Source organism: Lucilia sericata, unplaced genomic scaffold (genome assembly GCF_015586225.1).
Source record: "Lucilia sericata isolate MDLA Ls3-8-SP2 unplaced genomic scaffold, ASM1558622v1 Contig000060F_arrow, whole genome shotgun sequence".
NCBI classification, from domain to species: Eukaryota; Metazoa; Arthropoda; class Insecta; order Diptera; family Calliphoridae; genus Lucilia; species Lucilia sericata.
In genome coordinates, this window is record NW_023994095.1 from 10,835 (window position 1) to 27,441 (window position 16,607).

The window sequence follows — 16,607 nt, forward strand, 5'->3', positions numbered from 1 at the left end:
GTACTTAAACATCCAAATTTTGCGAAGAGCTTTTACATACAATGTGATGCCTCAGAATATGGAGTTGGCGGAGTATTATTTCAAAAAAATGAAGATGAATCCGAAAATCCAATAGCGTTTTATTCACAAAAACTAAATTCCTGTCAAAAAAATTATTCCGTAACGGAAAAAGAATGCCTGGCGGCCATTTTGGCTATAAAACGTTTCAGACCATATGTGGAAATGATGAAATTCACTGTAATCACCGATCACGCTAGTCTGAAATGGCTAATGTCAATGAAAGACCTAAGTGGTCGACTAGCCAGATGGTCACTACAGCTTCAGGCGTTTGATTTCACCATTGAGCACCGCAAAGGATCGGAAAATGTCGTAGCAGATACGCTATCAAGGATGTCAGTAGAAACTATAGAAAGTCTCGATGATGATTTTTTTGATTTTGAGACAAATGAATTCGAAAGCGAAGACTATGTTGAGCTGGCAAATAACATAAACAAAAATCAACATCAACTCCCAGACCTAAAAGTGGAAAATGGCAAAATCTATAAAAGAACATTTGAGCAAAATGAAGAGATGTGTGAATCAAATTGGAGATTGTGGATACCTCAACAGCTAACTCAAATATTAATTGAAAAAGCTCACAATTCAACAACGTCGGCTCACGGCGGTATATACAAAACAATAAATTCTTTAAAACGTTTATATTATTGGCCCAAAATGAGCATACAAGTGAGAAACTATATTTCCAATTGCCAAATCTGTAAAGAAGCCAAACCGTCAAACCAAAATTTAAGACCAACGATAGGAGAGGAAGTTAAAACAGAGAGGCCTTTCCAAAAGCTGTATATAGATTTTTTAGGAAAATATCCAAGATCAAGAAATGGCAACGCTTATATATTTATTGTTGTAGACCATTTTTCGAAATTCTCATTTATCAAAGCAATGAAAGATGCAACTGCTAAAAATGTAATTGATTTCCTGATCCTTGAAGTATTTAACAAATTTGGAGTCCCAGAAGTTATTCACAGTGACAATGGTCAGCAATTTGTCTCCAATGCATTCAAAGAAATGATTGAATCTTATAAAATCTGTCATATAAAAACAGCATTCTATTCTCCACAGTCAAATGCATCTGAAAGGGTGAACCAATCTATTATAACTGCTATAAGATCCTATTTAGAAAAAGACCAGCGAGATTGGGATTTATATTTGCCCGAAATCGAATGCGCTTTACGTACATCAATACACTCCACCATTGGAACCACTCCATTCTTTGCATTATTTGGATATCATTGGTTTTCCAACGGAGCAGATTATAAATTAGCCAGGAAATTGAACTCAATGACTGATCACCAAATAATTAACCTCGATATAAATGATCGTAAGAAAATAATTCACGAAAAAATTAGAGAGAACATGCATGAAGCATACGAACGAAGCGCAAAAAGATACAATGAGAGAGCACGTGTTGCCAAATTTAGACCTGGCCAGGAAGTTTATAGACGAAATTTTATACAATCAGATTTTAAAAGCAATATAAATGCAAAATTCTGTAGAAAATTTCTAAAAAGTAGGATAGTTAGACCAATAGGGAATAATATGTTCGAGTTAGAGGATCTCAGCGGCAAACCAATAGGAATTTTCCATGCAAAGGACATAAAAATATAATTGTGATAGAATGAAACTGTGATATTAGAAGATTTTAGTGCAATATAGGTATAGAGTGCAATATAGTTTAAATCTATGTTTGTTTCTGTCCTATAATGTGGTGATTTTTTTTAAATATTATAGTTTAAGTTCTGTCAGTGCAATACAATAGAACAAAACTGAGATAATCTAAAAATTTTAATGCAATATAGATATAGAGTGCAATATTAGTTTAAGTCTATGTTTGTCTCTGTTCTTTATTGTATGGATTATTGAAAGGATTATTATGTCACTTATTGTATGCACATTCGAATTATTAAAATATTTATACAAAAGTAAAACTGTCCATTGTATGTTTCCTAAACTTTACCGTAATGTAGATTCTTAACTTGGCAAATTGCTTTAATGAACTAACTTGACGACCCGTTGACATGACATAGCTAACTAATAGATTTACTCTTAGTGGAAAGTTGTATTTTTGCACTCACCTGAAAATGCCCGGCTGGTGGAATCAGGGGTGGGAGGGAGTTCCCCACGTGTTTTTCAATTGGCCCAAAAGGAAAGGACAAGCCCATTTGATTACACCGCACACCGTTTCTGTTGCAGTGGTCCTTTACAGTAGCGGAGTTTTGTTGCGTGTAGTAATAGTCTCCATGGTCACTGATGTGGTTTGTGGCTCACAGATGGAACTGTTGAAACAAAAGGAAAATTAATATTCAAACAACCAATAATCTTAACTTACATGAGTATGTTAGCTGTGGATGATGTGGTTCCATTTCGCGACCGATCCTATATGCTCCGGTTGTGTGTTGATGTTGTTGTGTTGTCTTTCCCGTGTTGTTTTGTTCGGTTTTGTTATGTCCTGTATGTTGTGATCTGAGTTTCATGTGGTCCCTTGTTGGTTGTTTCTTGTGCGTTGTGATTGTTTTGTTTGTTTGGTTTATTGTTTGTTTCATGTAATGTTTTATTTTATGTGTATTTCGAGCAGTTTTTGTGTTTTGTTTAATATTGTGATGAGTGGTAAATTGCAATGTGTTGATCAGCTGTTGTAGATCATGTGGATTGTATGTGCGTAAAAGTTTTTGTAATAGATTAAAGAAAGAAAACTTATAGGTATTGCCAGATTAAAAAAGTATAATAATGACAGAGATGTATACGTCAGGAAAATTCATTCATAAATTATCGTTATAGTATGATGAACATTCCTGTTTTAGTTTCGAAATGTCAGGAAAATAAGTGTAGCTTTATTGTAGTGTCTGGAAAGGAAAATTTTTTGGAAATGTTATAGGGCATGATAATATGGCGAAACGTTCACAAGCGCCATTACTAGATCAAAGTTACAACACAATAGAAGCACAAATCTGAAAAGGTGTTAAAAATTTAATAAATAAATTTAAAGATTAAATATTGAAATAAATTGATAATAACAACAAGTAAATTGAGGACAAAATTTTACATTGTTATACACAAATACATAAGCTGAAGCTGGTATTAAAACAAAAAAAAAAGTAGGTACAACAGGTTATAAATTAAATAAAGGCTTATGGAAAATAATAATAATTTATTTAGCTGGAGGCTAAAGGAAAATTTACCGCAAGGAAAATTGTTTTTGAAGAAGCTACGACAGGCCATCTTTTACCAACACCAAATATAAGTCAAGGTGGAAATTTATTTTGGGTAAAAAGCCAAGGCAATTGTAACCTGTAAGTAGACAATAAATAAAACAAGAATCCTGGGCAAAAGCAGCCTCCAGTGAAAAATTAAGTGCGAAGATATTTGAAGCAAAAAAAAAGGTTATTAAAAGAAGAAAAGTAAATAATACAGACATTGAAAATTAAATCAAACGATTTCATATATGTATATATAGTCCGACATATTTAAAAATGGATGCTTTATATAAGCCGATAAATTAGCTCCATTTAAATCGCCATCTTAAATTAGTTTTATATATACATATTAAGTGTTGTGACTAGCGATCTTAATAAAAAAAAAAGGAGATTTAGACGTTAATAATAATAAGCTTTAGTGTTAGTTTTTTTTTTGTACAATTAGTTTTAATTTTTTTTATTTTCACATAGTCATAGTTCTTTAAGTTTTGAATTGTTGTAATAAGGGGAATAATAGAGTAATAGTACCTACATTTGTGAGATTGTTTTTTTTTAATTGCGATAAAAACATTTTTTTTTGTGATTCCAATAGAGTATTTTTGCAACATATAAAGTTTAATAAAACAAGTGAGGCTGAAGTCAATTTAAACAAGAACATTTAGTGTTATATTAAAGACACTGTGGTAACCTAAGCGAGCTCCTTTAGGTTAGGTTTATTGATAAATAGTAATTAAAGTTCTTATAGAAAGCCTGAGGTAAACTTTATAGGTTGTGGAAGGTCTGTTGTTTGTTAATTAGAGAAATAAAATTTATACTTATATATCCACAAATTTAGGTTAGAGTATATTCTTGCCCTTAAAATTAAAATAATTTGTTAGTCGTTATTATATTTAGACATTAGTTAAAAGACAATTTTTTTTTATATTTTTTTATTATTTCTGTTTGAAGACAAATTAACAAACAAATAATATTACCATTGGTTTTCATTAACCGTTCGATTTAAATTTACTCTAAAAAAAGTTTCTATTTGTAAAAGACCAAACAAAAGAATAGTTAAGGCTAGTTTAGTTTTCTTTTTAGATTACAATTTAAGAATAAATTTAATAAATTATTTGTAATGTGAAATTAGAAATGTTTGTCATGTGGTAATTTTTGTTTCTGGGGTTTAAGTTAACGATGTGAGGTAAGTGTGGTTGAAGTGCAATAATGGGGACTGCAATAAAAATATGAAAGTTTAGGAATGAATAGCAGTCCAGGTTGGGAGGGCAGTCGTGAGGTATGTAACAGCTCTACCTACTATCTCGAGGTGCAATTTTCGTTCGTGATAATTTTTTTTTGTTGTTATAGTTGAATTATTTTTAATTCGTTGTGCTTGTCCTTTGGGTTGTAATGGTGGGTTGGAACCTTTCCCTAGGTGAGCCGTTGAGCTAGTTGGCATCACCATTACAATGCTTTTTGGGACACGTAACAAAAAGCGCGTTTTATTCGCAAAATTTGTCTTCCCAATAGTTAAAGTTATGATTTTCAGTCATTCCACGTTTAATTAATTTAATATATTAATATTAATAGTTAAAATTTGAAATATTTGCTAAAAAATCGTATTTTTATTTTGTTTATTTGTTGCTTTTCCATTCTCCGCATGCAGTTTATTTTGACAGATGGGATTATTTACAATAACAAATAGCCTGCTGTTTTTGTATTGTTGTATTTGTTGTAGCGACGAGGCTACCTTATTAAGTGTACACCAGGGTGCACTTATAAGGTGAAGTCAATTCAACAGCTGATCACACATTTTTTTTATTTGAGGTAGATACAACTGTCAAAGTACACCATTTAGAGTTGCCACAATCCGAAAAAATATGTACATCTATCTAGGGATTCATTATATTTTTAGGACAAAAAATTAATAAATAAATTTTATATTCATTTTAATCCATAGTAAATTTATGCGAAATACTAAAAAATTGCACAAACTATTTGTCTTAAATATGAATCTATTTTATCAATTATAGGGAACTTTTTACTAATCAATTGAGAGTACAAACATTCCACAATTGTAAATAAAATTATTAAAACTCGATTTTATCATAGATATCTTAATTTTTGACAACTTTCCATGGTAGTGGTTTGGTCACATTTCTATAAAGATCATTATATATTTCTTATACGACAATAGTAGAGACCTACACGGTATTATAAGATCCCAATATTGACTGATAAAAAATAATATGTATATACATAATTTGTATTTTTGTACTTCTTACAATTTTATAATCTAATACTAATTTTTTGTTATTTTAATTGATGATTTATTTACTTTTTTAATAAGTAAATAATAAATAATATTCCAACCACCTTATTCACAAACAACATTTTTATTTTATAAAAGGTTTATAAAACAAAATTTCCATACAAAATACCGTTTATAAAATAAAAATTTTGTTTGTGAATAATTTTTCAATTCATGTATAATTTTTAATAAATTTTATCTTATAATACATATTTAATTTACGTGAAGATATTTTTGGGCATGTGGGATTGTCTTTTTGTAAGGTAAATCAAAAAAAAAAACACGGTGGCAACATGTAAATTTTTTGACAGAAGTATCTACTTTTGTTGTTTTTGTAGAATTGACTTCACCTTATAAGTGCACCCTGGTTTACACTGTACCTTATTAAATGTACACTGGCCGCCACTTAGTGCCAGCCGTCGTTAATATTTGTCGGCGGAGGGCTCTGATGTGCATACAACAACAATATATGTTATGCATTGTAGATTTTTTTGTTTGGTGTGAAATATTTTCATTTGTTTCCATCGCGTCCAAATAAAAAAATATATATTTTTCGTAAGTGTTTTGAATAATATTTTTTTCTTTCTATTTCTATCAAGTTCACCTTCTTTATTTACTGCACAGTATTTTGAAATGATAAGCACCTTAAATTTTACCAAACACTTACGACGTTATGCCACTGACCACAGAATAATACAGAGAGTGCTATCCAGTGAATTGCGGGAAGCATTTAATAGTCGTACATATCATCATCAACTTTATGTTTTAAGGGAAATTCGAAAGTTAAAGACATATGTGGGAGAAGCAAATGTCGTTTTCAGATTCCAAATGCTAATGAATAGTAGATCTTCATCGTCTGCAACTGAGAAAGGGAGTGATATTGAACTAATTGTAAAACATGATCCCGATGAAGGAAAGTTTTACGTTGACGTGGAAGATGTTGGTAGCGCATATATAGAGTACGATAGAAATGAAGAGTTGGTTATTATAAAGCACACAGAGGTACCGAAAGAATTAGGAGGTCGGGGAATCGGAAAAATACTAGCAAAGGTCAGCTGGTCATTCAAATACTCTAAATAAAAATTGTTTGTTATTTCCATACTATTTTAATTGATTTCTGATCACAAAGAATACTTTGTGCTCTGATTTCTTCGCCATTAACGAGTATTTGGTTTCTTTTCTTATTACAGATAGCTTTGGAATATGTGGCTAAAAACGATTTGCAGCTAGAAATAAAATGTCCTTTTGTTCGTAGCTATGTTTGTAAATATGAACCCAAGTACATAAAATATATACAAAAATAAAATTATATTTTAAGTAAAAGCTGATTAGTCTTTGAAAACGTTTATATCGTGCTGAAATATTATTACTGTGTACTGTAAGTATGTTGGATACGGATGATTTTGAAAGCCTCTTACTATACTATGGGCGATCAGAGTTTTTTCACATTATGCAGAAGACTGCTTTAGACGGATTGGCACGCTTTCCGTCACATATTGTGTTTAGACTTTACAATGGCATTGCACTAGTGCTAGGAAACCGGGTACAAGAGGGAATACGCGAATTGAATCCTTTAAAGAATGATTCAGATCTTGGAATTGGCGCTGTAATTGCTCTACTTTATGCACACAAACACTGCAGTGTTGTCGATCGCGATGCAATTGGAGTGCTTGAAAAACGATTAACGGATGACCTAAAAAAGGGAAGTGCAATTGGATTTTACAATGCAGCAGTATTCCTTTTCTTAGCAAGGAAGTACGAAAAGGCTCGCGAATATGTTGATAAAGCATTACAACTCGATAGTCAGCACGAGTATTCTATTGTGTTGAAGGCGTGGACGGAAATGTGTCAAACTGTAGGTCTCGTTGGTGGAAATATATTAAACACCCTAGAACACGTATTGGCTAAGAGCAGCAAGAATATTGATTTATCTTTGGCACTAGTGAGATATTATCAACTAAGAGGTGAATTTGAGAACGCCATTAACAACTTGAATAGACTTTCCGTGCGATTTCCGGAACTTAATATTCCCTTAATTGAGAAGATGAACACTCAGTTGGCTGCTTTAGATTGGGATCATGCCTATGAGACGGCTTTACGCATAATAAACTTGGAGCCTACTAATATACCGGCTTTACAGGTAAAGGCACTATTGTTGATTACACGAGAGGGGAACATGAAGGGTGGTATTTCTACTCTGCAACAATTACTAGTTGCTACTGAGCGCGTAGAGTCTAGTAATTCGAAAATTCTTTTGAAGATATGTCAGCTATTTGCTCACATAAGTTCACGCAATGCAGAACTATTGTCGCTAACGCTACGATTTATTGACAAGCTTATTCAATCTAATCCATCGGGTGTAGAATACATTGTTGAGTTGGGAAATGAACGAATGCTATTAGGAAATATCAAAGAGGCGGCGATATGCTATCGCTCAGCAATTAAAATAGATAGCAATAACTTTAACGCTCTTTGCGGCCTTACTGCTTGCCAGTTGTTAGAACATGGATGTACTGAGCAGGCTCAACAACAAGTTGAATTTTTGAACGAGTTACGTCCGGGCGACTGTGATCCATTGTTATTATTTTTACGAGCGAAAATTACATCTAGAAGTGATCAAGCCATTGCACTTTTGACCAAAGCAACGGAAATTCATATGCGAAAGTTGGAAGGACACGCTTTTGGACCAGAATATGCTCACATTATGAATCCAGAATTTTTATTACAGATTACAGCTGAATTTTTGCACCATTCACCGGTTCAAGTTAACATTAAGCATGGACTCAATTTATCTCAAGACACGTTGCATATAACACTTAAACATTGTATGACGATCTTAGATAATATTCTTAAGTTTTGTCCTTCACATATACAAGCAATATTTATGAGGGCCAAGGTACATTTCTTGTGTGGTGAAGTGGCTATGGCAGCTACAATATTGCAAAAAATTCTCAATGATATTGATGTAACTTATACGGATGCATACCTCCTATTGGCCCAGATCCAAATGCAGCAGCAACAGTATTCTAAGGCACTGCAGTCTCTTGAGTTAGCCCTTTCATATAATTTTGCAATTAGAGAAAATCCTCGATATTATTTACTGTTGGGCATTGGACAGCGTCATCAACAGCAGTACACGGAGGCTCAAAAAAGCTTTATATCTGCCATGCATTTGGTAGGCAATGAAACTTCACTACCAGAACGCATTCAATCGCCTAATAGCAGAGCTCGAACTGAGTTGCTCAGTAATTTTACTGTCGCCGATAAGGTGACCCTGTATCTGGAATTGATTAGCACTTACAAAGATATTGGCGACAGTCAGGGAGTTTATGAGAGCGAACGTCTATTACAATGCGCTATGGAAGAATTCAACGAAACATCTGAGGAAGGACGTTTAGTTATTGCTCATGCTGAATTTATGCTACAAAATGCTAATGTCAATAAGGCCATTGATCTTTTATCAGCCATACAGCCAGGTCAATCTTATTACATTCAGGTTTGTTGATTATTTGTTGTTTTAAAATTTAAATTTAAAATAAGAACGAAAATATTCGATCGATTTACTGAAGTAGTTATTATTGTTAGCAATGCTGTTTTATACGAGTAATCAGGAAACAAAATTAGTTTATTTAATATCATAATTAGCTTTAATGGTTTATTACTTTATTCATAACCAAGTTTGAAACCCGATATCGATTAAATACCGTTTAAAATTGAATAACTGTATTGATACCGATACCAAAATAAACGGTATTCAAATACCGTTTACCCTTATACCAGTATCATACCGGTACAATACCGTTATCATAACGGTATCAATACCGGTATTATAACAGTTTCAATTCCGATATTTTGTAATAAAAATCTACTGGTCATTACCAAAACATGAACATTTTTAATAGGTATATATTATGCAGAGACTGAAAATAACTGGTCCACATAACCAAAGTGAATGAATTGTGATTTATTTTTGTTTTTTAAAATAAATCACTCAGAATAACAGTTATAAAATGATTTTTACTTAAATGTTTTAGTATAACCTTTACTACTTTTGTTTTGTTACTTATGTTTTTGTCTGAGCACTTGGTTTTTGTATTCCTTTTTTCTCTTGCTTATATGAGAGTGGGAGAGTATATTGTTGTTGTTTGCTATGATTTCTGAAGTAGTATGTGTGTGTCCTAATCGTGTATTTACATTTGCGACTTATTGTTTTGCTTTAAAAATAAAAATCATAAGCAGACCTTATTAAAAATGTTTACAAAATAAAAATCAATTGTAGCGAGTTATTTTGTTTTTCTTTTCGGTTTCTCTCAACCACTTATCAAAAAAAATCTAACATAAAGGTTTCTCTCAGTGATAAACTGCAAAAACACAATTATAAATGGTGATCACAGCAATTAACCTTATAAAAACCAAGTGGACCCGTTATTTTCAGTCTCTGATATTATGTATTATTTATTTTTAAATTAAAAAAAAAATACTATATAATCTGGGTCCGTTTTATGATGATCTGTAAAACATTATATTGCCCAAGCCGAGGATCCTCTAGAAAATATGCAATATCAGTCCACAATATCTCCTAGCCCTCATACCAGCTATAAAATTCTGTAGACTTTGGTCCAAGATAGTACTAAGTAATTTAATCTTAATCCAAAATGAAGGGCACTATTTATTTCATTAATTTTTGAATTAATTCGTGAATTAATTGTGAATTGAATTAGCAAATTTTCTTTTTACATAAAAAATGAATTGAATGAAATTTGAGTCAATTCATATGAATTTGGTAAAAATAAAATGCAATTAATTTCCAATTCAAATGAATTTGGTAAATGAATTGCAATTCGTTTCCAATTCATTTGAATTGAATTGATTTTTAATTAATTCAAATGAATTAAAAAAGGAATTAGCGATTCATTTCCAACTCATTGAAATATGAATTGATTTTGTTAGTAAATCTACGCTGTAGATTGAATTACAGAAAGTTATTATTATTGAAGGAGAAGAATGAATTCTAATTAAATATACTTGATTTTTGATTTAGTTATGAAGAATTGTTCATATGTGAAAGATCGTTTTATTATTATTTTTTTTTTTAATAGATATTACCAAAAAGTTTGTAATTGGGTGGTGGTGGGTCACAAAATTTAATAAAATATTCATTGACTCTTAAACATTTAATGTGTTTTGTCGTTCGGAGTATTTCAAAATAAATTAGTTCTTCTCCATACTCCAAACACCATGTTTTCTTTGATGAGGTGCGGATCCACGACAGAGCTTTTCAATTTTGATACAGAATTATTTAATTTTGGTTTGAAGCATTTCCTTTTGTTATTCCCCCTAGATCTGCTTTTGAATTTGTTTGATTGCTCACATTTGATTTATTTGAATTGCAATTTATTGTTCTAATTCATTTGAATGAATTGCAATTCATTTGACAAATTCATTTGAATATGAAACGAATTGCAATTTGACAAATTCATTTGAATATGAAACGAATTGCAATTCATTTGAATTAGAAACGAATTGCAACTCATTTGGTAAATTTATTCGAATTGGAAATGAATTGCAATTAATTTTTATCAAATTCATTTGAATTGATTCAAATTTCATTCAATTCTCTTTTTTGTGAAAGGAATTAATTCAAAATTTAGGCAATTCGTTACGATATAAAATCAGAAATTAATGATTTATTTACAGCTCTTTCGGAAATTCAGATTTGGCAAATATAACTCTCTTGTTTTCTTTTTTTATTTATTTATTATTTATTTATTTCATCTATTGTAATATTTTAAAGCCACATTTGACCAATAATATTAATATTTATACATACATATTAATAATAATAGTAAATACTACAGAATTATTTATAATTACAAGTAAAAACTCAAAACTATGAAATATGGCTTTTAACTTTTTATTTCTTTTAACTTTTTTTTAATTCTAATATTTTTTATACAGGTATACTGATACCATTATAATTTAAATACCGTTACCGATACCTAAATAATAAAAAAATTTAATACCAATTTCGATACCGTTATTACGGTTGCCTACCATGTTCATAACTACTATGGATGAGTAATATCTTTGTTCTAAATAATAATGATTACAAATTAATATTTTTTGTTTGCTCATTGGATGGAACATATATTTTTGGAAAGGGCTTTGTCCGGTGGTTAATTTACATTTGAACAAATGAGAATTGTTTTGGGAACCTAACTATCAACTCAAAAAGTTCAATAATATAAAATTTAGGTTTTCATTAACACACTTTTTACCAGATTTCTTTATTTTTGGCCCAATTTTTAGTAATTTTTTGATAAATTAAAAAAACGTGAATTACAGACTTACAGATCTGAATTTATCCCTCATAGTTCATTTCTTACATTCCCATTTATACCTTTTCCGAAAAACTGTTGGAAATGTGAGTGATAAAAATAGCATCAATTCACTAAGATTTAAGGTTATTAACATAACTTTTAATATTTTTATGACAGGAATCCATTGTTAGAGATAGTGAATGGTATGAAAAGCCAATAATCGATTTTCGATTTTTTCAATCAACTATTTTAGTTTCCATTTTTAAGTCGAATAATCGGGCCCAATAATCGATTATTTTGACCGATTACGACTATTTTTAAGATTTTTTATATAAAAATTTTTCAGTTTTTAATTAAAAACAGGTAAAAATGTTATATTCGTTCGAAATCTAATTAAAATATTATATGTATCTCAAAGAAGGTACTTTAATTACCCTTCTTAAAATATTTATTGTTATGGGGTTTACTGTTGTCCCTTCGTAAGCATATTTAGAAGGAAAATTCACCCAGCTTGAAAAATTATTGTTTTATTTTATAATGGTTCCCAAAATATTTTGAGTATTCGTGACCTGTTACAAAAAAGCTCCCTTTTAGATATATTTTATTTTTTTAACTTTTATCATTTAAAAGGTTTTTTGAATCCGCGTTTAACAGTGCACTATGTTTCAGATGACCACTTTTTTGGCCAAAACTAAAAATGTGTCCAAAAAATATTTTTATGGCGTTCTAGATGGTGTAATAGATCTACTATTTTGCTTAAAATTTAAGTGTAATGACAGAAAAATATGCCAATTTACATAGTTAAGAAATTTAAGTTTTAACAGAAATTTAAAATATGGAGTTATTATTTTAAACCTTTAGATATATTTCAAATTTTTCGAAAACATAAATATGAGTTATTTATTTAATTAAGCCATATTATAGTTATAAATTACTATCCAACTTAAAATTTGTATTCACCAATATTTAACGATATTTGCTAAATTTTGGAATATTTAAAGAAAATATCCCTTTATAACAACATGTCCGTTTTCCCAAAAATCGCAAAATATTGCCAGTTGGAATAAAATCCTACTATTTCCGACAAACAGATTCTTAAAGTTTCATACTGGGACGAGGTCGGACCTTTTTTAAAAGCTTATATGAAATTGGTGATCGCAAAGATTTAAGAAGTTATACCAAACATCCATGTTTTACGTACCCCCCACATTCTTTTTAGGTCAGCTTTTAATTAGTGTAAGTTTACAACGATTTTGCTCATGATACAAAACCTATATGAATTTCTTTATTTTGGCCGTCTAAGTCCAGAAAAAATATTTAAAAAATCTAGGACGTAGAATTTTTGAATTATTCATAATGAATGAAAATGCTAAAAAAGGGTTAAATTATGAGGAAAAAATTGGATATTTAGAGTTGTAGTTATTTTTTATATAAAAAATTTTACTGGTCTTCCTTACAACACTCTAACAATGGATTCCTTTCACGAAAATATTAAAAATTACGTTGCAATAATCTTAAATCTTGGCGAATATGTGTCATTTTTATCACTCACACTTTTAAGAGTTTTTTAGAAAAAGTATAAATGAGAATGCAAGAAATGAATTATAGGGGATAAATACAGATCCGTAAGTTTGTAATTCTGGTTTAAAATGTCAATATTTTTTTTTTCTTTAATTTTTAAAAAACGTAACAAAACAATTACTAAAAATCGGGTAAAAACAAAAAAAGTGGTAAAAAATTTTAAAAAAGTCCTAAATTTTATATTATTGAATTTGTTTCTGAGTTGGTTGTTAGGTTCCCAAAACATGTGCAAGCTCCCAAAAAACAATTCTCATTTTCAAATATTTTTCCAGCACTACAGAAGAAGGATGCTGGTTTTTATCACTTTATATCAAAATTTCGACGTATAGGAAAAAAATAAAAATTGTTAATTAATATTAATTTGTAAACTTGTGTTATTAAAGTACTTCCTTTTATATTTTATATCCAACATTAATTTTTTAATTTTTTTTTTTTTTTGCTTAAGTTGAAAAAAGAATCTGCAAAAATCTGTATTCGAAATTATATATTATTTTTTTTTATGAATAAAGCAACTTTAGTGGCTTGTTATTAAAGAGTAATTTAATGTTGATGGATAAAAATACATTTTCTATAGCTCCGAAGTATGGCCTACAATACTGCATTGAAAAATTTTTTAAAATGCGACATAAAAGAACAGGTTTGGCCAAAGAAAGTGGTCGTCTAAACCATAGTGCAGTGTAAAAAACTTGATAATGTTGTGCATTTTTTTATTTTTATAAAAACCTTACAATTATATACATATTTTGTTTGGATTATGACAATTATAAGGAGGCCGTTATTTATGATTTTTCACCAATGGATGCGGCCTTACAAATGATAACCCATATACATATATTGTATCAAAAATATATATGGGCAAAATTTCGTATCAAGTGACCCAACTCAAAAAATTGATTTGGATGAAATTTTGCACCAAGGTTAGTACTATTGAATAGTAGCCAGACACAAATTTTCAGCTCTATCGGTCAAGAACTGCCGGACTTAGAGGGGGTCGTTGCGAAACTCTGCCATGATGTAATCCTACTTACATATATCACTAAAAAATTTCATTGAAACTAAAATCGTGTTATTGTTACCCAACGAAATTGCACATATACTAAATTTAAAAAAAAAAATAATTAGAAAATATCTTTTTTAAAATTGGTCCAGCTTACGAATGGTTATCGCTAGACTCAAAATACCTATATTGAAAATCGTTCTAAAACAGAGCAAAGTAAATTTTAAAAGGGGTAACAACACGATTTTAGTTTCCATGAAATTTATTAGAGATATACATATCGTGGGACTATATTCAATAGTCGCTATCTGTCATTTTCATGAAAATGAGATTTTGATGGCAAAATATTCAGCAAACTATCCCGCATCAGTGATATAAATCTCAAAGAAAAAAATATTTTTTTGGCAATTTTATAACATTTTTTAAATTTCTTAAAAATTTAATTTCTTAAAAAAATAAAAATTCTGGATGCAAAACTCTCTATCTTATCCAAAAATTGCTTCAAACTCTATTATTTTAGATAATTTTCTGTTGCAAAACAAGTCTTCTTGATAATTTGGACATACTGAACACAAATCCATCTAATAGTTCTTGAGTCTAATAGTTTTTGAGATATCGCTCATTATGATACTAATTAAATTAATTTTATTGTCGTGTTTAACCGTATATCATTGATTTTGTACAAAAACATTATAATCTGTTGCTTTTTCAACAATTTGGTTTCTTTTATTCCATTAAATTGCATAAAATATAATATTTATTGATATTAATTCAAATAAAAATGTTATATTTCTACGAAAAACTCTCTATCTGTTGGTTGTATGAAAATTTTCGTAGAAAAAAAGCTCTATCTGATATAAATTTGTGAATAATTTTGTAAATAATGCAAAATTTAAAATTCTTTTTATATAAGGATTTAGAATATGGTCGTAGAAATATATTGTTGAAGAAAAAATTAAAAAATCCTCACGAAAACAGTTTTTTTTTGCTCTCCTGAAAACTTTTATTAATTTAGATGTATGGCAGAGCTATGCCATGGTTTACATAAAACTTGTTTGTTTAGAATTGTATCCCTATACATATAGGTTGTTGTGCTTTTTTATAGAGACTGCCGACAAATGTGGACTGATTTTCATAATATTTAAGAGAGTTATAGAAAGATAATTTGTGTAAAATTTGATAATTAAAAATTTGAAACATTATGCTTTTTATTTTGAGAAGCAAAATTTTCGATTAATCGATGCAGAAAATCGATTTCAGTATAAAATTGGTAGTGTAGAATCGATCACAAAATAATCGATTTTTTACAGCAATAATCGATTAGTGGTCATAATCGAAGTCGATTTACCATTCCCTAGTTAGAGAGTTGTGAGGAAGACCAGTAAATTTTTTTACATAAAAAATAGCAACAACTCTAAATATTTCATTTTTTCCTCCTAATTTAACCTTTTTAGCATTTTCTTTATTTATGAATAATTTAAAAATTTTACGTCATAGATTTCTTTTAAATATTTTTTCTGGACTAGACGGCCAAAATAAAGAAATCCATATAGGTTTAATGTTATGAGCAAAATCGTTGTAAACTAGTGTTATTTCTTAATTTACTTCTCTATTTTACAAGAATTATTTCGAATAAGAAAATTTCAACTAGTCAGTGACGCAAAAAATAATGCAAAAGTTTTAATATACCAAATATTTATATTTGGTTAGAGTAAATAAAGTACAAATATACTTTTGTTGTTGTTGTAACAGATTGGCTGCGACTGGATGTTCTTCCCTGAAAATATTAGATATTATTAATTATTTGGTGTCATGAGATATTATTGGAAGCTGGAGAAATTGTGCCACCTCAGTCGGTAGGCCTATGGGAGTTAAGTTTGTGGGCCAATAGGGACAGTTAAAAAGAAGCACTGTGTCATGAGGGATTTGGAGACAGACAGGGCATTGGTTAAGGGTGCCTGAAATAATTCGTTCTTGGTAGCAGTTGAGAATACTACTCCAACCGGCTCTTAACTCTGCGAGTGTAGAACGAGTTTGCCTGGGTAATTGCCTCTCACTATCCGAAATCGCAGGTGGATGTTAATTTAGCCTTTGACGTCGTTGGGTAGAGTGGAGTTCGAGATGTCAAAAAAATCGACAGTATCAAAAGCTTTGGATAAGTCCAGAGC

At 30.1% G+C, this 16,607-nt stretch overlaps 1 protein-coding gene across 1 annotated transcript in view; it reads left to right on the plus strand.

Moving 5' to 3' along the window:
* The first annotated feature begins 6,307 nt into the window (after positions 1-6,307).
* Positions 6,308-16,607, plus strand: part of LOC119616166 (tetratricopeptide repeat protein 21B-like) — a 51,092-nt gene continuing 40,792 nt past the window's right edge. Inside the window, exons 1-2 of the mRNA XM_037972447.1 lie at positions 6,308-6,591; positions 6,732-9,037. Of these exons, the coding sequence (XP_037828375.1) occupies positions 6,926-9,037 (2,112 nt within the window). The 5' untranslated portion in view covers positions 6,308-6,591; positions 6,732-6,925. The remainder of the gene's footprint in view (positions 6,592-6,731; positions 9,038-16,607) is intronic.